Here is a 22,780-nt window from a genome sequence, read left to right as displayed (position 1 = left end):
ACCTCACAAGGTTGGTGTGAGGATACAACAGAGGCGAGGAGAATATTGTAAACTGCTTTGGGTCCACATTGGAGTGAAAGGCAGGATATAAATAAAGCAAATTAAATTTTAAAAAGGTAATAAATCCCAGGGATTTCCTCTTCCCCGAAGTAACATTCAGTGGGTCTACTACCTCTGAATATGGAGGGTCGTATACAGTCACTGTGCCCAGCAGCTGCTGATGAGACTTGCACCGACACCCGGCTCCGCCCACCCATATTTTACAGATCTAGTTAATACAAGCTACTCATTTTGTTTTTATTTATATAAAATTGTAATCTCAAAAATACAAAATAAATTGAAAAAACAAACTACTTGGCTGCTAATCGCTTTGGGGTATTTACAGCACCAGCAGCTAAGGGTAAGAGGACAAGGATTTGTTTGCTTTTTTAAACACTCAACAACAACAACAAAACCCCACAGGTCTTCAGTGTAAAAACTGTGGAACGTGTTTTACAACTTGGGCTGCGGGAAGCGACACAGCAGAGAGGGTTGGAACAATCTTAGAAAAGACGAGAGAAAGAAAAAAACCATTTTCCATCTGGTGTTTCGTGGTCTGACTGCACTGAGGGTATTATTTGCAGTACGAGCGTCCGTTTGCCAAACCCTATGTTAAAGAAATAATAATAATAAAATCTAGGTCCAAAGTTTAAAAAGGGGGTTTAAAAATTCTCGTGCAGTGCAAACTACATCTCCAAATTCTTTGAGAACCTCAGCACAAGAGCTGGGAGAAGCTAAAATAAGGCACAGAGAGGTCAGTTCCTTGAGCGCTGGGGCGGTCAGCCCATCCAGTCCAAAGCTGGAAGCAGAGAAGCACCATCTGCCCCTTGTTTTGAAGCCCTCCGGCACGAAACTGACGCCAGCAGAAACCATCACTAGAAACGGCCCGCGGCCCGCTGTGGGTACCCAGGTCATGGAACCACAAGGAGCTTAAACCACCAGGCTCTCTCTGCTCACAGCATGATTCTGTTGAAGAAGACAGAAACTGAAGTTAGTAATGCATGTTATCCCGTCCTGGATGGCCCAGGCTAGCCTGATCTCATCAGATCTCAGAAGCTAAGCATTTATGTCTCAGCTGATATTTTGGACAAGAAGGGGAGAAGAAAAATGCCAGGAGACTTGATCACCTTGAGGGTTTGTGGAGTCACGGTCTGCAGACAGATGGAACTTTTATGGGGGGGGGGAGGTGGGTTGGGTGGCTATGGAGGCTTGCAGCAGCTGTACCCCACACCCATACCCTTGTTCTCAGAACACAGGTTGTAATGCACAAGTCTAAGGGGAAGAAGAAACCCTTGGGACCTGAGCAATCTGAGAAGGCTTTGTTCCACCAATCTTGTAATTTTAGCATTTGTCTCGGAAAGAGCTTCGCTTCCATAGAAGACCTTTAAGGTTATGTTCATCAAGATGAAGGTCCAGTTACCTCCATTATAACTGTGACAAATGCATTTTGCTCAGAACTGCAACTGGTATCAACGGATACCAAGCAAGCTGTGTAGTTCTCCCCACCCCCATCCCTGGATCTCACTAATAAAGCACAATCAGACCCAGGACCGGTGTGTGGGAGTAGGCCAAGTAGGCGGCCGCCCTCCCTCCACTGCCGTCCTGACTTTGCGGAAGCTTCCAGAGGCTTGGGTGGCCTCCGCAAAGTTGGGAAGGGCAGTGAGCGCGCTCTGCGTGCACCTGCTGCCTTTGGGACTTTGCAGAGATCGCCCAAGCCTCGGGCGGCCTCTGCAAAGTCAGGTGGGGTGCACGTGACAGTGACGTCGTGATGTCATCAGCGCGCACGCACAAACTTAATCCGGGGGGGGGGGAGGAACAGCAACTGACCTGAAGCACTGAAAACTATAGCACCGGGCCTGATCAGACCTAGAAGCCCTTCATGGTGCTCTTTTCAGCCTTTTCCCAAATCCTATATGGTTTGTGACCGACATACCTGAAGGACTGCCTACTCCCTTATGAACCCCTGCCCAACCATTATGGTCATCTCCGGAGGCCCTGCTTTGTGTGTCCCTGCCTTCTGAGGTTAGGCCACTGGCAATCCTGAAGAGGGCTTTCTTGGTCACAGCACCAAAGCTCTGGAATTCGGGTCCCAGGGAGATTCGTTGGTCCCCTTGTGTTGCCATTATGCGCCAGAAGTGAACCCTTTGTTACATTTGGCTTTCCCTTGGTCATTCCACCTGCCTGCCTGATGCTTTAATTGCTGTTTTTATGTCTTTACACATATTTTAATTCCATTTTTAATTTGGTTTAATTGTTGCGTCTGGCTGTGGTTGATTTCAATGGTTTTTAAAATTTAATGTTATCATGCACATTTTAAATTGTTAAGTGCCTTGGTGTCCCATGTGAGGGCAGAAAGGTGGAATATAAATATTGTAAATAACTAAAAATTACTACAGCACATTAACCCAGTGCCCCCACCATTGTCCTCACCCTTCGGAGTTTGCGGTCATTCTTCCCGCGGGAAGAAACAGACTCTGTCTCGGTGTACGGAGGCGGTGGAGGCGGAGGGAAGCCATTGCTGTCATCTTCCCGGTTCTTCTTGTGACCAGACCTGCTGCTAGAAGGGCTCATTTGATCCAGACGCTCATGGCTGCCGGCTCGTTGCTTCCGGCGCAGTGCCTCCTCCAGGAGCCGGTCGTCATAGCGGGATGGCTCCAAGTCCCGCAGATCGTCTCTGCTCCGGCTGCGCCGTCTGCCGTAGCGCTCATAGTCATTGCGGGAGTCCGGGGAGTAGTCGCGGCGGCGCCATTCATCTGATCCGCGCCGCCCACGGCTCCTGGGATGGGCAGGATAGGGATCCCGGTCGAACTCTAGGTCATCCACGGAGTGTGCACGTGGGCGCCGGGTGTAGTTCTGCGGTGGGGAGTCGTCATAGCGATGACGAGCGGGGGGCAGCAGCCGCCGGTTCTCACTGCCCCGTAGGCTTTCCTCCTCTAGGTCGCTGATGGGAGACATGGCTTGGCTTCTCAGCCGCCCCAGCCCTGGCCGCAGGTCATAGCGCCGATCATCCTCATGCAGAGAGCTCAGCTCGCTCATCACAGAGGCTGGAAGTCAATTCAGATTTAAAAGGTCAGTGTGCCTATCTCAGATAGAGTAGAATTGGGGGGCGGGGGAGATCCCCAACCTTTCCGAACCTGCAGTTACCACTGAAATTCTAACACAGTGAATTGGGCACTGCCACAAAATGGCTGCTGCAGGAGATGGAGCCAGCTACAAAACTGTTGCTCCAACTTCTCTTCAGGCACACAGTGAAGCAGCTGCCAAAGCTACATTTTTTAAAATCTGAACAGCCAATCAAACCACCAGTGGTCAATCAGAAGCCTTGCTGAGCCAAAGCCCCAGCAGGCCCCGCCCACTTTCTGAAAATATTTGGTGGTGCCAGAAAAGATGTCAGCAGGTGCAGTGCTGCCCACAGGCACCTTATCCGGGACCCCTGGAAGAGAATATTACACAGGCATGCTTTTCTTGTTACTGTTACCACGAGCTGCTCTCAATGGGAGAAGTACCAGAGAGCCAAAAATACCTTTCTCATGTCTCCCATTAGTCTGGCCTGGCCGGGTGGGGTCAAAGTTCGCCAGCTCCTTCTCCATATAGTACAGCACCCGCATGGAGTCGTCTTGCTGGTTGGCTTGGATGCGGTAGCCACTACGCACAGCTGGGGAGAAACATCAGGTGCAGGCTTTAGGACAGCAGACCCATACCTCCACCATGAGGATGGTATAGAATATGACAAAAACAGAGGGGAGGAGACAAGCTGCAAGCTACACCACCCCCAACTTCTCTCCCCACCTCCTTTCCCATTGCTGATTTGCTGAACTGGGAACATGAAACTTCCCTTTGTCTATCTCAGATCAGAAATTTTGAATTCCCACATATTAATTTCTCAGAAGTTATCAGAGTTTTTGAATTCCCATGTATTAATTTCTCAGAAGTTATCAGAAATTCTGAATTCCCATGTATTAATTTCTCAGAAGTTATCAGAGATTTTTGAATTCCCACGTATTAATTTCTCTGGTTATCAGAAATTTTGAATTCCCACGTATTAATTTCTCCGAAGGAGCCCCATCCTTTCTCCCAGACCATCCCCCTGGTACAAAGGTGCTGGCTTCTCTCCTTCCAAAGGAATGGCACAGTATATCTCTTACACCATCATGTTTCACATTAGTATTCTCCCCTGTCCAACTGGGCAGGTCCCTCACTGAGTAATGAGCGTTTTCCTCACTACAAGGGAAAAGCCATGGCATGCCTCTTTGGTTGTGGGGAGATCAAGGGTGTCTCCTTCTACCTCAATCGCCTCAGGTGTGTCCAGCCAACACTGTCAATTGTTCCTTCATTTTAGAATCAGCCCATGTGCCTGGTGCCATCTTCAAAAGCCTCTGGACAGAACGCATTTGGGGGTTAGTCTGTGCCCCGCCTGGATTAATAACTGGCACCAGTCAGCCTATTTGCCTTTGTAATACCATTTGCCGTACGGAGATGTGTCCTACGTGTTATTTGCAATTGCTGTATTGAAATTTCCCTTCTATAAGAAGAGTCCCTTCACTTTAATGTTTATGCTTTGGGGGATGTTTCAGCCTTCCACCTATGAATCCTGAATTGTGGCTCTTGCTACAAAGTTGTTTACCCCATGAATACTGCCTTCTTGAGACATTTTTTGTAAGAGAAATAATCCCCCTTCAGCTGAAGCAGCAGCAGTTTCCTGTGATTTCGGATTATTGGAAGAGAGAGTAGCAGGGCAAGAAGAACTCTGCAAGTGCTCAGCAACTTGATCCCTACAGGAGACTATTTCATTTCCCATTACAGGAGAAGGCCAAGTGCAGAGTCAGTGAAGCCTCCTCCTCCACTGAACAAGGAGAGTCTTTCCCACCCTTATGCAAAGAAAAACAGAATTCTCAAAGATTTCAGGTTTTCACGGCTGGTAACATCATTAGGGTTTGTAGAATCTTTCGGGCTCAAGTGCCGTGTTCTACTGGAGAAAGTTTTCCTTCCAGATGTTTCATTCTCAGCTGCGGAGAACATCCTCAGTGGCGTTGCAGCCGGAGCAGGCGCTCTGACTTTCTTGGCTGCTGTGCATTGAGTGAGGCCAGGGCTGCTGGAGAGCTGCTATTTCTAGGCTGGAGGGGGTGTGGTGAAAGGGCAATAGGTTTGTGGATGTGCCCATTGTTTGGTGGGGCTTCCTGGAAGGGTAGTGATAAGGAAACTGGCTGTTGAATGTGACCATTGTTCTGTGTTAATTGCTGGGAGGGTTGGAAGGAGTGTGAAGAAAAGGAAGATGGTTGTTGACTGTGCTGATTGTTCTGTGGAATGTACTGGTTGCTAACATTCAACCTCCTGCTGTTATTGCCCCATCTTTTCCACTTGCCGCCTGCTGCCTCTTCTGACTAGAAACCTTTCCTCCCCTGCCATTAATCTTTCCCTTCCAAAGGGGGGAGCAAAACCCCTTTAGAACATACACCTTATGTCTCTTGTTTTGTGAGTTTGAAGGCAGCCCCTCCTCTCCCCTCCCAGTGCATTTTTAGCACTCTGTAGCAATGAGTCATTTTATCAGTAATGAGTCATTTTATCAGTAATATATGATAAGGCAGTGATAAAGTGGCCCTCATATTGGCCCAGATTTTTGGGTGGGAAAACTCCTCAACCTCAAGTGCAAATCAGTACATAAAAACAGAGTTCCTTTCTTTCAGACAACTGGGGGACAACCTGGAATTGGGACCCAAAAGGATGGAGGGCCTGCCTCACCACAGGAGCTGCCAGTCCCTTCTGCAAAGCAAACCCTTCTGTTTCTGACCTGCAGGGGGAAGCACTAGACACCAATTGACTGTCAAGGTTTCACAACCTTCCTGGCTGCAAATTAGTTCTTCCTGCTCTGCTACTCCAGCCTTCCAATAACTGCAGGGTCAACAGAAATGAAGCAGCCGCCAGACCAGTTCATTCAGCTCAGAGGCCCTTTCCTAATGGATCCAAAATCGAGCCACTGATTTGGGCTGCCTTTGTGCACAGCTAAGCGTGAAGAGGGGCAGTGGCTCAGTGGCAGGGCCTCTGCTTTGCATGCAGAAAGTCCCAGGTTCAATTCCCAGCTGATAAAAGGCAGTATGTGATGTGAAATGAAAGACCCCTGCCTAAGACCCTGGAGGGCTGCTGTCGGTCAGAACAGGCAGTACTGACACTGAGGGACCAATGGACTGATTCAGTATGTGTCCAAATCCATCCCCAGCTACGAAAAGTCCACACTTGTTTCTGTGCACGCACACAATGTGCAGGGCTCGGACTATCCACCTTAAATAAGCACATTTCTTACCTGAATTTGCAACACTATCTGTGTCTCGCAGGAGGGGCACCTGAGAGCTGTTTCCGCCAACTGCAATGCAAAGTGGTAATCTGAGTGATGTTGAGTTGTCTGTTTATAAAATGTTTTTATTGTATTTTATTGTTTTATTATATGTTGTACTCCACCCTGAGCCCTACGGGGAATGGGCGGAATAGAAATTTACTAAAATAAAAATAAATAAATAAAATAAAGTTAAAGGAGAGACAGTAAAGATTATTAAGAGCTATGCCACTCTGCCATAACTGGTTGGGAAAACAAAACAAATCCTGCTGCTCAAGCTTACCCTCCTAGGTCAGGAAACCTCTTGCCAACAATTCCAAGGTGGTTCTATTCCACATATCACCGCACCCTCTTTTTGGCAAGCTTTTTTTAAAAGCAACACCTACAAGGATTGAGCATATAACAACAAACAAGTTGCTCAAATGTTTAGGGATCCCACGATCCAAAGGTTGGATGCAGACAAGAGGGCTTAAAGGATCAAGTCCTTGAGTAGCAAAAATCCAGCTTCTTTTAAAATAGAAATAATGAATTATATGAAGTTCTTCTGGCACAGGGAGTAAGCGAGGAAGACTTTGCTAGCGGCTGTGGAGTTCCATTGCAGCTGGGTTTGTTCATTCATTCTTCCTCTCCTGGTAGTAGGGTTGCCAAGTCCAATTCAAGAAATATCTGGGGACTTTGGGGGTGGAGCCAAGATCAAGGCTGTGACAAGCATAATTGAACTCCAAGGGAGTTCTGGCCATCACATTTAAAGGGATGGCACACCTTTTCAATTCCTTCCTTTCATAGGAAATAATGAAGGATAGGGGCACCTTCTTTTGGGGCTCATAGAATTGGATCCCCTGGTCCAATCTTTTTGAAACTTGGTGGATATTTGGGGGAGAGGCACTAGATGCTATGCTGAAAATTTGGTGCCTCTACCCCAAAAAACAGCCCCCCCAGAGCCCCAGATACCCGCGGATCAATTCTCCATGATTTTCTATGGAAATAAATCTCCATAGGGAATAACAGAGTTCCCAGCAGACATTTCCCTCCCCTCCCCCCGCTTTCTGATGACCCTGAAGTGGGGGGAGGACCTCCAAACCGGGGGATCCCCTGCCCCCACCTGGGGATTGGCAACCCTACCTGGTAGGTACTTAAGGCCTGGGGAAGACCAGAGGAAAAGGCCTTCAGTGCTGAGTGGAAGCACGAAAGCCAAAGAGCTTTCAGACCTTGTCCTAGATCCAGGTGAGCAGCCATGTTGGTCTGAAGCAGCAGAACAAAGTAGGAGTCCAGTAACACCTTTAAGATCAACAAAGTTTTATTCAGAATGTAAGCTTTCATATGCATGCCTACTTCTTTAGATGAGGGGATGTGGTACAGTGAGCTGAAATACATATAGCTGGTGGGTTAGGAGTGTAAACTGATATAAAAGTTAGGATCAAACGGCAAAACAGTGTAATGAATGGGAAGACCATTTGGTCTGGATAGCAATAAAATGCAATAAAAGTTGTCTGTTATTTCCTTTTGCTCAAAGTCTAGGTAAAACAAAAGGACATGTGTTTACGCTGTTTTGCCATTTGATCCTAACTTTGTATCTGTTTACACTCTTAACCCACCAGCTATATGTATTTCAGCTCACTGTACCCCATTCCCTTCATCTGAAGAAGTATGCATGCATATGAAAGCTTACATTCTGAATAAAACTTTGTTGGTTTTAAAAGTGCAACTTGACTCCTACTTTGACCTTGCCCGATATCAGCAGGACCAGACCCGCCCAGCATCCCTTTGTTCCATCATTTTATTGCATTTCAGTGTTTTCTGTGAGCCGCTCTGGTATGACGCAGCATATATAAATGCCACCAACAAATACATGGAGATTTATTGCAGTACAAACCTTTTCATGGGCTAGAGCGCCCTTCAGATGCATGGAAGCATTACCGGCTGAGCTGGCAGAATTCTGACACAGCGTGGTGGGTGCAGCCCCAAAAAGGGCTGCCACCAGGAGGTAGAGCCTGCCACAAGCAAGACCATAATGGACCTTGAAATCCAAGAGGCACAGTCAGAACGTCTCTGTGCAAAGCCTGAATGTGCGGGTTCTGGGACTACTCACAGAAGGAGTAGTTGGTACTAATGTCATGGAATTGAATCTGGGGGTGCACAGGGACCAGCAGGGAGTTGAGGCCCCAGTGGGCAAAAGCAAAGAGACATGCTGTTGCCGAAAGGTTCGATTTATTATGTTTAAGCATGGAAAAACAGAAAACTTAAAACAGAAATAGTCTCAAAATGTACACCTCCCAAACTCAACAAAAATATAAGTGCGGAAGAGATCTCTTTGGGCTGCCATCTAAGGCTCACTAAAGGAGCAAATTCCTTAACAACTAACACAACTTTCCCAGCTTTGCCGTATTATTTAACACCCCACAGCCGAAGGGGGATGGGGACCCACAGCCTTGGCTCTCTCTCTCTGTTCAAGCTAAATGGGGTAAGGGGAGGAGCAGGAGGAGCCCGGTTAATAAACAGCCACTTACCTGAGCTGGCCCTGTCGTAGTCCAATCCGTAGCCATTGTGCACCGGGGCTATGGGGACCATGGGAATCACAGTGCCCGGAGGCCCTGCCTTCAGATGGCTGCTGGACGCGTACACGCTGGGAGCGTAAATGCTGGGGGCACCAGATGTGGCGGCTTTTCCTGCAACGTAAACTGAAGGGGGAGGGGAAGCAGAGTTAGGGATTGGCCAGTCATCAGCGACAGCTTCTCAGTCTCTCAGTAGCAACGTTTAGGAGCTGTGGCTCAGCTTCCTATGCAGAAGGTCCCAGGTCCAATCTCATGCCTCTCTACTTAAAGGACCTCAGACTGGGAAAGGATTCGGCCTGAGATTCTGCTGCCAGTCAGAATGGACCAGGGATCCCTAACCTTCTCGATCCTGTGGGCTCCGTTGGAATTCTGACACAGCGTGGTGGGTGCAGCCCCAAAAAGGGCTGCCACCGGGAGGTAGAGCCTGACACACATTCCATTACATTCTGTATGGAGGCTGCTTTCAAAAACATTTTTTTTAAAAAATCTGCACAAGCAATAGAATCTCAGTGGCCAATCAGCATGGTGGGTGCCGTCCCATAAGGGCTGCCACCAGGAGCCGGAGCTTGCTGTACAGTGGCTGCTACAACCACTGCTGCTTTTGTATCAGGAACTCCTTTGCATATTAGGCCACACATCCCTGATGTGGCCAATCCTCCTAGAGCTTACAGGGTTCTTCTTACAGGGCCTACTGTAGGCTCTTGGAGGATTGGCTACATCAGGGGTGCGTGGCCTAATATGCAAAGGAGTTCCTGATACAAAAAAAGCTCTGACTACAGCTTACTTTCCATCACATAGTGAAGATCCTTCTGCTATGGCAGCTGCTTTCAAAGACTTTTTTAAAAAATCTGCACAAGCAATAGAATCTCCAGTGGCCAATCAGAAGCCTTGCTGGGCCAAAGCCCCCCACGGCCCTGCCTACATTCTAAAAACACTCGGAGGGCGCTAGCAAAGGTGCTGGCAGGTGCCACAGCATTCATGGGCACTGTACTGAGGACTCCTGGAAAAGACCAGACCACAGTAGACAGACTAAGGATCCAGAGCCTGCCATGTCAATGCCGCTTGCCTGGGGAAAGACCAGAACGAGACCTTGTTCAATGAAAGAGGCCTTACGGGCTGCGTCTGTGGCCAAACGGCAGGGGCAGGTCCGAGTACACCGCCGCGAGGTGAGGGGGGGTCGAGGGAGGCGAGTGAGACTTACGAGCTTCAGGGCAGCAGCACTTCTTCGGGCAGCAGGGGCACCGGACATAGCAGCAGCAGGTGTGAGGGCAACACTGGCACCAGCAGATCCCCAAGAGCAGGATGAGAAGAAAGAACCCCAGCGCCACCACAATGACAAAGACCCAGTCTGGAAGGAGAGGGAGGATGGGCAAGGTGAGAGAGAGAGAGAGAGAGGGGGAGAAAAGCAGTCCTTTTGAGATACGAGCTAACTCTGGGGACCCTCTGGGGCATGGCCTGAGCCAAGCCAGGCAGCCCCTACGAGGCTTTAGCCAGCCAAAAGGCTGAACAGTCTGGAATTTTTCAGTTCATAAAAGAGACAACTCAGGAGGGATGTGATAGAGGTTTATAACATTATGCATGGGATAAGAGAGTTGACAAAGATATTTTTTTTCTCCCTCTCTCAAAATGTTAGAGCTCAAGGGTGTCCACTAGAGCTGATGGGCAGTAGGTTCAGGGCGGATAAAAGGAAATACTTCTTTACACAGAGAGTGATTCAAATGTGGAATTCGCTGCCAGATGATGTAGTGATGGCCACAGGAGTGAACAGCTTTAAAGGGGGATGGAGGATAAATCTATCAATAGCTACTAGCCACGGTGACTGAGGGGAACCTCCACATTCAGAGGCACTCAGCCTCTGAATCCCAGAACTAGGAAGCAACATCAGGGGAAGTTCTCAGCCTCTATGCCCTGTTCTTGGGCCATCCAGAAGAACTGGTCGGCCATTCTGTGAGACGGGAAGTTGGACTGGATGGGCCATTGGTCTGATCCAGCAAGGCTCTTATGTTCTTAACACGAACCCTAAACCTCTGGATCTAAGCTAGTTTCAGTCACCACCTTTGTTTTTTAAAATGATGGTAGCCTACTGTGCTGGTCTGGGATAGTCCCTTCCTTGCCCATCCTGTTACACGACAAACTCTAAAAACCCTCTCGACCCCTGGATCCCAAGCCTTCTTCCCCCGTTTATTTCCCTCTTCTAGGCCTCTGCCATTGCTAAGCAGAAACATGGCACAAAGCCAGCTGTGGGAAGGAGATTGCTTCTCTTCGTTGCATACCCAACCCTCTGCCAGGCGATCTGGAATCCAGAACACAGTGCTCATCTATCAGCTTGCACTTTTAGTGCTGAGGGGCCAAACTGAACACAACACCAATGCTGTCTGCTTAAGTGCAAACCAGCTCCCGTTCCATATAAAGCAGGGTGATCCAGTCTGAAGAGCAAAAGTGTCTAAGAGGGAAATCAAGGGAAGGCCTTGGCCTCTGGGGCTTGTCTGTGGGCCTTTAGATTGGTTGCTGAGTGAAAATGGGAAGCTCTGGCTAGAAGGTCCACCTGGTCTCACCCAGCAGGGCTCTTTTTATGTTCTTAAGAGGCACACTGTACAATAAGAATGGACTGAACTTACCAGCCATCCTACCAAGTATCTTTCAAGGCCATCCCTCCCTGCTGGCCTCAGCTCAGCTGAAGGAAAAAGTATCCATCAAGGAAGAGCCTGCAAGGAGTCAGTCAACAGGAATAGGGAATGCTCACTTCCTCCATATGCCCTTCCAGTCCTTACAATCAGGCCACCTCACAACAGACTTGCATTTGAAGAAACGCATCTATTATTGCTTCCACCAGGAGGAGGAAGTCAGTTCCTAGACCAACAAGCATCCATATCTATGGCTTTTGTGTGTGTGCCCATACACACCAGTATGATGTCCTGGCACTTTTTTTCTGGCTGGCCTATTTGCAAAGAGGCTGACTGGAGAAGGCAGCAGGTAGGATGAGATACTTTGCATGCAATGACAATGTCATCAGTGGGTGCAACTGAGTATATCGGCTGCTGTGTCGCCTTCTCTGCAGCTCTTCATCATGATGAGTACCGGTACTTTTTACTTTTACACAATAAGCACTGACTATATATCCAGAATTAGGAGCCCTGTGGCGCAGAGTGGTAAGCTGCAGTACTGCAGTCCATGCTCTGTTCACAACCGAGTTTGATCCCAGCGGAAGCTGGGTTCAGGTAGCTGACTCAAGCTTGACTCAGCCTTCCATCCTTCCGAGGTTGGTAAAAAAAAGACCTAGCTTGCTGGGGGGAAAGTGTAGATGACTGGGGAAGACAATGGCAAATCGCCCCATAAAAAGTCTGCCAAGAAAACGTTGTGATGTGACATCACCCCATGGGTCAGTAACAACTAGGTGCTTGCACAGGGGACTACCTTTACATTTTTATATATTTAGACCTGTGGATTTGTGCATAGGATACTAGTGTTTTTGCAGAGGACAGAATTCCCCAAAACAGCTTTTTGATGCGTTTTCTTGTCCTACAGAGAATGCATACCCTGTTCCTCAAATACAAGGAAAGGTCAACACGATTCAACTCCCAAGTATCATGATATGCCAACTACAAGCTTTGAGGCTGGCCTAGAAAAGTTTTGGCATCAACAGAGGCTCTGAATGAGCTCTTGTGGTCAGCTGACTATACAGCTGCCTCCTTCCCCCCCTAAAAAGCTACACTTCTGACCCATGTGTCTAATTCTCTGCGCTGTTAAGACACACATTGTTTTGAACATGGTCCATCTCTTCATCCTCATTAGATTGTCTGAGGAACAGGGTGAACTACACTGAAATGGAAGAGCTCTTGGCATCGTGGCAGGCTAAAAGAGCTCCACCCCTTCAGGCTGCTAATGGGTTTATGCAGCAAACCACCTCTTAGATGTCACCGGGAAGCCACTGGAGGATTCTTCAGCTCACCCTGATCTATAGCCAGAAAGACACCTCAGTCCCATGTTGCATATTAGTGCAAGGGCAAGGACTTAAGTGTTACTGATCAGCAGTCTCAAGAAAGACAAAAACTGCAGTTTCCCATTAGAAAAGAGCAAGAGTCCAGTAGAACCTTAAAGACTAACAAAATTTGTGCCGCATTTTTGCGAGTCTTTCAGGTGCTACTGGACTCTTGTCCTTTTCTATTGCTACAAATAGACTAACACAGCTACCCATCTTGATCTATCTCCATGCAATTTCCCATCTCTACCATAAATAAATAAATAAAATCGACATTTCCCACATATTACACTCAGAAAGGCATTCCGACTCTCTGACGTGCGTCTGCAGATGCTGGTTGCATTTGTGTTTGTTGCAGCCCAAAGAAAGCACATCAATGTGAGTAGCACAGCAGTCATTCTGTTCCCCAAAGTCACAGACTCCGTGGGACTCTCAAAATTTGAGTTCCACTGTTCAAGTCCACGTTCGTACCACTGGGACCTGAAAAGGGCACTTCCTTGCATATTACTGAGAGGAAAAAAATGGAGATGCCTCAGAAAACATTTACAATCTCACAACGAAAGCTCATCAGGAAAAAAAGAGACGAAAGGCAAAGAGGACAGGCACTTTCGAATCCTTTTCCAAACCCAAGTCCCTCTGAGATATTCAAGACAAGAAACGATATATTTAATATTGTACTTATGACACTTGAGTCCTGCTTCTAAAAGGGAAGCCCCTGGTTGTGGTCAGCTCTTAACTTGTTTAACCTTCAGCAGTGCGACAGAATCCAGTGGTCCCAGACCACACCATTGGCCCCAAGGAAAGGAAATGGTTAAGAATGACTGTAATCCCCGCCCACTTCCCACTCTACAGGGGGGGAGGGGGGAAAGAGCACAGAAGCAAAGCCAGTACCTGCCATATCCCCTATCTGAAAGCCTGGCAAAAGCTCTGAGACCTCGGAGGATTTGCCTAAAGAATGAGAAGAAAAGACACACACAAAAAAGAGAAAATTACTAAATATGGACGGCTGCCCCAGGGGCAGGCATTTTGTGGCTAGACTACACAGGAGATGAACTCAGCATGCAAGGTCTGCCCTTGATGGTCTCCCAGACTGAGGTCTCTGCTGCCTTGTAAAATAACTTCATACAACACCAGGCTGCTTAAGTCACTCACCTGGTCGCCTCTGGCAAGTCAATATTGACTCAAGACAATCAGATGGGATTATTAGAGAGATGTGGTGAGGACGGTCACACCCCAGTCTTCACAGCCAGGTCTGCACTCTTGCCATGTCTTTCCCCCTCTATTCACCCTTTTGCTTTTTCACCTTCTAATTTCTTTCTCCTTCGTTTGGCAAGTCCAGAAGAGACAAAGAAAGCACTTGGGGTACTTGGACTGCTCCTCATTAGCTACAATATCGATCTGAAAAATGTATTTTGCTATACCACACTAACATATATATGTGTAGGTAAGCAAGTTGGCAGGCTAATAAAAATTACTGTATGTTAAAAGTGAAGGGGCTTTTACACATTCAGCCACCAGATACCCCAGCTCTCTCTTTCAGAGTTTGCCTTGTGTTGAAATGGAAACCACACTGGACAGATGTTCACTTGAAGAACACCCGGTATGGAATTCTTTGGAGACAAATGGGGAAAAGCAGATTCCCCTCTGTACGTGCACACACCCCTTTTACATAAGGTTATTAACTCTGGGTTTGAAACACCTGGATATTTGAGGGTGGAGCCTAGGAGAGTGGGGCTTATGGAGGGGGAGGAAATCAGTAGGGTACAAAACCATGCAGTCCACTTTCCAAAGCAGCCATTTTCTCTCAAAGTGGAATAAATGCTTTAAACAAGTGGTTTACATAGTCTGGAGACCTGTTGTAATTCCAGGAGATCTCCGGTCCCCCATCTGGAGTTTGGCAACCCCTACTTTTACCAATCCTAGACATGCTTATGCAGAAGTCCCTCTGAATGCAGTGAGGCATAACTTCCAAAGAAGCATTCACTAAGGCTTGATTTCAACAACTAGCTAAAGACCTTTCCCACAGAACTTTAAAGAAGATGTTTGAGGGCCAACTGGTATGGCTGCAAGGCAACTACATGTGTCTAGAGATGTCAACTTTCAAGAGACAATGAAGCAACATGGAGAAGAAAAACAGTGGCTGGAGGCCCTGAAATACTTGTGACCACTTCCCTGTCAAGTCTAAATTTATTTTGCCACACTAATGTAAAATGCACCATTTGTAATTTAATTCGTGTGTACTAACCCATATATTTATGTAATTTACACGTATAAATGCTTTCATTTTCTCCAAGCAAAACTGCAAATATACCTTAACGCTTAAGAGAGAGCTACTAACAGCTATGCTAGCATATTTCCTTTCTTGCCCTCTAAATAAGGAAAAAGTAAATAGCTGAAAACAGAACACAATGTTGTACAGAAAAGAAAAAAAATAGCCACAATACACAAGGTAACAGGTACGATCACAATACACAAGGTAAGTTTACTGCACAGAACACTTAAATATTAAACATATTCTAGCTACTCAACTGTTGCCTAAATTTGCAATTAAACAATAGCAATGCCCTTGAAAATATGCTGTACATGTCTACAATATACAGATGAACTACCTAATATAGTCCTACACTCCACACACACACACACACATACATCATTCATTCTAAAAGAAGTTTTTCTTCCCTTTAGAAATGAATGCTTTTTAATCCAAGCCTTTCATTGCTCAAGATGTACAGCGTGAAAAAGTCTGAGGATTAGTTTCAATTTTTCCAGTGGAAAAATTAGGAGTACTTTGGGTAAAAAACAAAAAGGCACACACAAACACCTCCAAATTTCTCTGTCCTCCTCCAGGCATTCACATTTCTACGTGGACCACTTATCACATTTAGATCAAGCCTGAATTGTAGCCTGGGCCAGGGAAATCGGAATACCAACCCTGGCTTGTACTCTGAACACCTGCATGGCAGACCATAATCGAGCTTCCACAGTGAACCAACTTAATGTCCAGAGAGCCCTGCCCTTTGTTTCAGAATGGCTCTTGGGGGCTCTCAGCCCAATCCTTTCTTGCTACACAGCGACTCAGTCCAGACGGAATGCAAAAACCCATGGCTTCCTTTTAATCATGGCTCACTTGTGAAAGCAGGACCTAGGCTCACTGATAATTTCTCCATAACCTGGTTTGCCATGACAAATGCGGGTATCATCACCTGTCTTTGGCCAGGCATCTCCTTACCCAGGTGTGCCAAGTTGCCACCAACAGGGAACAAACGGGATGAAATCAGGTCGCCCACAAACTGTGGTTAATAAGCCAACCTCAAGCCTTGGTTCCAGATCATGGGTTGACGGCCTGCCCCAACCATGGTTAGTAGGGTGGCCCATGTTCTGATGATCTCACTAACTGCAGTTTTGCATTACATCTAAGCAGAACCAGTCCCTCAAACCAGCTTTCCTTCCTGACTCATCAATGCACTATTCCAGTATAATCTTAGCTCTCTTTAGGGCTGATTCACACATGTGTTCTATGTCTCTTAATTAAACATCTCAATACACTTGCAAATACAAAGACAAACATCAAGCTTTTAAGCAACTCAAAGTGAACTGAAGGCTCAGATCTAGGGTGGAAATCACTGATGTTTCAATTAACGAGGATGGATATGCTATATGTGAATTTGCCCCAAGTGAGATAAGCACAGGCCACTGCCTTTGTCTTGCAGAAACAGAGCAGACCCAGAGATAAAGAGGCAGCATTCCTGCTCTCTGCACCTCATGAATGCATTTCTCAAGCCAGACACAAGATCTCACCTACAAATAAAGTTTACAAGCATACTTCCTTTCCCGGGCTTTGCCATAAATAGCTGACATTTTTGCAGAACAACTAATCCTGGCACAGCTCGAGGAGGACATCTGATTTGGGGACGGAAGCAAAGTAGGAAAAATGAGGCAGAGCCGGTGAGAAACCAGCAAGGTTCCCTGGCCGCTCAACTTGAAGTGGCAATGCAAACAACTGTGGTACATGTAAAATGTCATCAAGTCACAGTCAACCTGTGGTGACCCTGCAGGGTTTTTGAAGGCAAGAGATGGTTTGCTATTGTCTGCCTCTGTGTGGTGACCCTGGTATTCCTTGGTGGTCTCTCATTCAAATACTGGCCAGAGCCAACCCTGTTTAGCTTCCAAGATCTGAGAAGATCGGCTAGCCTGGGCCGCCCAGGTCAGGACTGAAACAACTAGGGAGACCCTATTCTAGTACATTTTTATTCCGTCCCTGCCTCTAAGGAGGCAAGAACAGCAAACACAGCATTCCCTTCCCCTGTTTAATCTGCATAACAAACCCTGCAAGGTGGGGTAGGCTGGGGCCCAAGGTTGCCCAGTCAGCTTCATGACTAGGTGGGGATTTGAACCCAGATCCTAGCCCGATGTTATACTGGCCGGGCAAAAGCATGAGACAGCTGCGTACACCGAGACTGCACAGCAAGGCAATCAGCAGGCTGCTTGTACCGACTCCTCTTCTCCTGGCACTCCTGCAGCCTTTCAGAGGAATGTGCAGATGTCAACAACATAATCGTGTAGGAAGAGACACACCCGAGGATTGCATCAAGACATCGGGTCCAGCATCTGGGCTCCAACAGTAGCCCGTCAGATGCTTCTGGGAAGCTCTCAAGCTAGGTATGAAGCCACACCTCTCCCTATCTGATATTCTTACCCATGAACATGGGAGATTCTGTTTCACTATTGTGGCTTGCAATTATTGACAGCCCTACCCTGTCAGTTGTAAAAGAAAAACCCCATTCAGGATTAGTCATCCAACCAAGTGGCGATCCCCACACCCTGTGGGCATCTTCCTACAGACTTTGTGCTCCCAGACATCACCATCCCAGACACCACGCCCATCACTGTCAATGAGCAAAGAAAAAAAGGCTGGATTCTCAAAAACAGACATATTGAGTCCTAAAGACTTCCACCGCTAATAAATCTCTGCAGCCTTATATTCGTTGTCCCTGAAATGAATCCAACTACAAATCAGGGGGAAAAGCTAAATGGAGATGTATTTATTTAAGTTCTATTCTAATCTAATCCAACTAATCTAGTCTAATCTAATCCAACTACAAATCAGGGGAAAAAGCTGAACAAAGATGTATTTATTTAATTTCTATTCTGCCCTCCCCATGAATGAGCTCAGAGCGGGGTACAGCATAAAATTATAACAATAGTCATATTAAAACTTTTTAAACATCAATTTCAATCACAAAAGCAATAACTCTCTCTCTCGGCTTGACTTCGCGAACGAAGATTTAAGAAGGGTGCAGTAGTCCACGTCTGCTGCAGGCTCGCTGGTGGCTGACAAGACCAATGCGGGACAGGCAGATCCGGCCACAATGGCTGCAGGGAAAAGTCTGATTTGGGGTTGGTGCTGTAGCAGTGCGATTCTTCCTCAATCTCCTTTTGTCCTCAAGACCAGCTATGCGTGCGTTCTCAAAGGAAGAGACAGCCTGGTGGATGGTGTGCCTCCATGCTTTGTGATCTGAGGCTAGGTCAGACCACTGGTGATGGTTGATGCGACAGGTGCCAAGGGATTTCTTCAAGGAGTCCTTGTACCTCTTCTTTGGTGCCCCTCTATTTCGATGGCCGGTGGAAAGTTCGCCATACAGAGCAATCTTGGGAAGGCGGTGGTTTTCCATCCTAGAAATATGCCCTGCCCAGCGCAGCTGCGTCTTCAACAGCAGTGCTTCGATGCTTGTAACCTCTGCCCTCTTGAGGACTTCAGTGTTGGTCACAAAGTCACTCCAGTGGATGTTGAGGATGGTGCGAAGGCAGCGCTGATGAAAGCGCTCGAGGAGTCGCAGGTGATGACGGTATAAAACCCACGATTCGGAGCCGTAGATGAGGGTTGTCATCACAACCGCTTTGTAAACATTGATCTTTGTGCCTTTTTTCAGGTGCTTGTTGCTCCACACTCTTTTGTGCAGTCGGCCAAATGCACGGTTTGCCTTTGCCAGCCTGTTGTCGATCTCCTTGTCAATCTTGGCATCTGAGGAGATGATGCACCCCAGGTAGCTGAACTGCTGGACTGTCTTCAGTATTGATTCACCCACAGTGATGCAGGGAGGGTGATAATCTTCCTGGGGTGCAGGCTGCTGGAGAACTTCTGTCTTCTTCAGACTAACTTCTAGGCCGAATAGCTTGGCAGCCTCTGCAAAGCAGGACGTCATATGCTGCAGAGCTGATACCGAGTGGGAGACGAGTGCAGCATCATCAGCAAATAGTAGCTCTCGGATGAGTTTTTCCATTGGCAATTCCAATGGCAATTTAAAAAGCCTGCCATCCCGGTTCTGTTTCAGAATTTGTTGATATTCCGGTATATAACCAGATCTAAAGGTTCCCAATTTACTAACTTCCTGACAACAACAATTAGAAAACAGTTTAGCAGCGGGGTTGAGCAAGAGGGGCTAAGCAGTAGTAAAAGTCTGCTGCCTCAACGAAAAGCCTGGCAAAATAGCTCCATTTTTACAGGCCCTGTGGAATTCTAAACGATCCTGCAAGGTCCCTGATCTCTATAGAGAGCTCATTCCACCAGGTTGGGGCCAGGGTCCAACCAAAAAACTTATTTCAGGAACTTCCACACCCCTGTTGTGCAATGCAAACCTGTTTTCATAAATTAGGAACCCTTATGTGTACATAAATTAGGAACACTTCAGTGAAATCACCAATTCATTCCACACGCTGTAACCCAAAGGCCTATATCAGAGAGTATTTAAAATAGTTTTTATTATCACTACATCCTGCTTTAGTACTTTTTACACATTTATTGAACTCATTCGTACCCTGGTTTTCTCCCCAGTGGGCCCCCAAGCAGCTTGCATCCTTCTGCTCTTTTCCATTTTTATCCTCACAACAACAACCCTGAGAGGTACATTAGGCTGAGAGATTATCACCAGCTCAAAGTCAACCAGTGAGCTCACACAGCACAAGAGGGAGGCTGAACCTGGGTCTCCCTGAACCTAGTCCGACAATCACTACACTAGGGATGGCCAAACTGCGGCTCAGGATCTACATGTGGCTCTTTCACATGTATTCTGTGGCTCTCAAAGCCCCCACTGCCCTATCAGCTGGCTTGGAGAAGGCATTTGTCTCTTTAAATCTCCAAGCCAAGTCAGCTGGCAGAATGGAGAATGCATTTAAAGTTAAAGTTGCTTTCTTTCTACCTCTCTCCCTCCTCCCTTTCCCCATCTTCCTGCCTGCCTGCCTGCTCTCAAACATCTGGCATTTATTCTATGTGGCTCTTACATTAAGCAAGTTTGGCCACCCCTGCTTCTTTTGCAGTTTAACTATTTAGAACGTAGTAAGCTGATTCACAGATATTTAGATGGAATGGGCGTGGCCACTGCCCCAGCAAGGGATTTGTCTAGTAGTCAGAATTTTCTCCGCAGCTCTTCTTTTACAGTATGAATTCAAAGTCATCATTTTCTAGAGAACCACGTGACTCTAAAAAGAACCACCTTGGCCAGAGGTACAGAAAGCATGGAATGCTGTCAGAAGAGCTAGACACGAGGCGAGCCATAGAAGGGGCGGTAAACTGTGTGATATCTGCCAGATTGCTGTAACCACTTCCACCTTCCGGCGGCTGTTCCCAACGCCTCTGCAATGGCCTCAGAGTCTCCCCACATCTGACAATCACTTCCGCCCCCAGAAGCAGAGAACGCCACTGGTGAGATCAGATTTTGGGGAAAGGAGAAACAGACACACATGGTGATAGATCTTCAAATGATCAGTCTACAAGGAACTGGTTCCCTACTTCACTGTGGAGAAGTCGAGGGCTGAAAACATTCTGGGCTAGCAGACAGTTTTGTTCTAGATGCAGAAATCAACATCCTGAAAAGCTCACATCTGCGTTTAAAAACACACAAAGCCCAAGTTTCTAGCCCTCATGTTTGCAAGCAGACACTTGAAAGCACACAGGCAACGCCTTGCAAAATGGACCTACACCAATGGATCAGCATGCGCCAAGAGAGAGAAATCAACTATGACCATACCTATTTATTTTGGGGATGCCAAGCTACTTCCATCATTCTCGTCTCCTCTTTCACCCTCTCAACAACCCTGTAAGGCAGGCCAGACTGAGAGCACGTGACTGGACCAAGATCACCCAGTGAGCAGGGAATTCAAACCTGGATCTCCTGGATCCTACGCTGCCCCTAGCACTTTGGTCCTTTTTTCTTAGCAGCAGAGAAGAGACAACTGAGCCTGGCACTGCCTACAAAACAGAGAAGCCAGCTAAACACACCTGAACACCCCACCTACAATCCCATTTTGAAGCAGCTTCTCTGCTGCAATTATGCTCCCAGTGCCTACTATGCTGCCTGCAAAGAAAGAGCTGAATGTACACAGCAAACAAAACTTAGCCCTCCTGGCTTTGGTCCCAGGAACCTGCTCTTTGTCCCATGACACAGAATACTTAGCAGTATTTGCATTCCCTATAACAGACTTCAGGAGGACACCTGGAAGCAACAGTTTCAGTGTTCCCATGGAAGGCGATCTGGGCACACTGCGGGGGAAAGTGGGCAGCTGGAACTTCAAGCCTGGTGACGGCACAGTGGAACAGCTATGGCTAAGCAGAACAAATGATACACCTGACACAGTGCTTGGAAGAGTTATGTCAAGCACATGACACAGGCTGGATATACCAGGGTCGTTAGGTCCCCCCAGCCATTGGCAAGGATTTGGGAGGTAGGGATGCCATATCCAGGCTGCGAAACGCCTGGAGATTTGGGGGTGCAGCCTGAGGAGGACAGGGTGTTGGGGGTAAACAAAATAAAATAGAGTAACCCCCAACAAGCAATGTTCCCTCTAAGCTGCAGAGTCTTGTGAGCAAAAATTCTACTCTGTGAGCCACTGGCATTAAAATTGTGAGCTGCTGCGTACATTATTGTGCTCTGGGGTCATCCTTCCTGAGCTATGACAAAAATCTGTGAGCTTGAGGCTAAAGATCTGTGAGCTAGCTCACACTAACTCAGCTTAGAGGGAACACTGCCAACAAGCATTATAATCACTCTAATACGTGAATGGAACAATATGTAATTCAATCATAATACATAATATTCTCTCACATACTGTCAAAAATCACTATAATACAGGGGTGGCCAAACTTGCTTAATATGAGCCACATAAAATAAATGTCAGATGTCTGACAACCGTAAGGCACGAATGTCAGATGTTTGAGGGAAGGAAGGAAAATAGGTGGGAGAGGGAGAGGTGGAAAGAAAGCAACTTTAACTTTTAATGCATTCTCCAAGCCACCGGCTGGCTTGGCTTGGAGAAGTGATTTAAAGAGAGAAATACCTTCTCCAAGCTGGTTGACAAGCAGTGGGGGATTCGAGAGCCACACAATACGTGTGAAAGAGACGCATGTGGCTCCTGAGCCACAGTTTGGCCACCCCCGCTATAATATTATCAACAATGCACAGGAAAACACATTCAAGAAAATAGATTCACAGCACACAGGTGTACTGTTGATAATATTATAGTGATTTCTGACAATGTGTGATAGAATATTGTGCGTTATGATTGAATTACATATTGTTCCATTCATGTATTAGAGTGAGTATAATACTTGTTGGGGGTTACCGTACTCTGTTTTATTTTGAGGAGGACAGGGACCTCAGTACACCCTCTGAAGCATCCACTCTATCCAGGGGAACAGACCCTGTCACCTGGAGACCAGCTGTAATTCCAGGGAATCCCGAGGTCTCACCTGGAGGCTAGCATCTTTAAGATACACACACCCAGCAGGAGAAAGAGGCAGCAAAATGTAACAGAATGTTCTGTTTTGTCCAGCAGGAGAAAAACAGCACCGTGCTTCGGTAACAAAGGCTCCACAAGGTGAAAGCTAGT

General features: G+C 47.0%; 1 protein-coding gene across 1 annotated transcript in view; it reads right to left on the bottom strand.

Annotated features, from left to right (window-relative positions):
- Positions 1–276: 276 nt before the first annotated feature.
- The window catches only part of LSR (lipolysis stimulated lipoprotein receptor), a 36,381-nt gene continuing 13,877 nt past the window's right edge, over positions 277–22,780 (bottom strand). The window contains exons 3-9 of the mRNA XM_060257664.1: positions 13,790–13,846; positions 10,121–10,267; positions 8,875–9,045; positions 6,338–6,397; positions 3,563–3,694; positions 2,470–3,083; positions 277–1,005 (exon numbers count right to left, since the gene is read on the bottom strand). Coding sequence (XP_060113647.1) covers positions 970–1,005; positions 2,470–3,083; positions 3,563–3,694; positions 6,338–6,397; positions 8,875–9,045; positions 10,121–10,267; positions 13,790–13,846 — 1,217 coding nt within the window. The 3' untranslated portion in view covers positions 277–969. The remainder of the gene's footprint in view (positions 1,006–2,469; positions 3,084–3,562; positions 3,695–6,337; positions 6,398–8,874; positions 9,046–10,120; positions 10,268–13,789; positions 13,847–22,780) is intronic.

This window comes from Heteronotia binoei, chromosome 17, assembly GCF_032191835.1.
Source record: "Heteronotia binoei isolate CCM8104 ecotype False Entrance Well chromosome 17, APGP_CSIRO_Hbin_v1, whole genome shotgun sequence".
Classification (NCBI taxonomy): domain Eukaryota; kingdom Metazoa; phylum Chordata; class Lepidosauria; order Squamata; family Gekkonidae; genus Heteronotia; species Heteronotia binoei.
The sequence above is the reverse complement of the archived record's forward strand: the minus strand, read 5'-3'. Positions and strand labels throughout refer to the sequence as shown.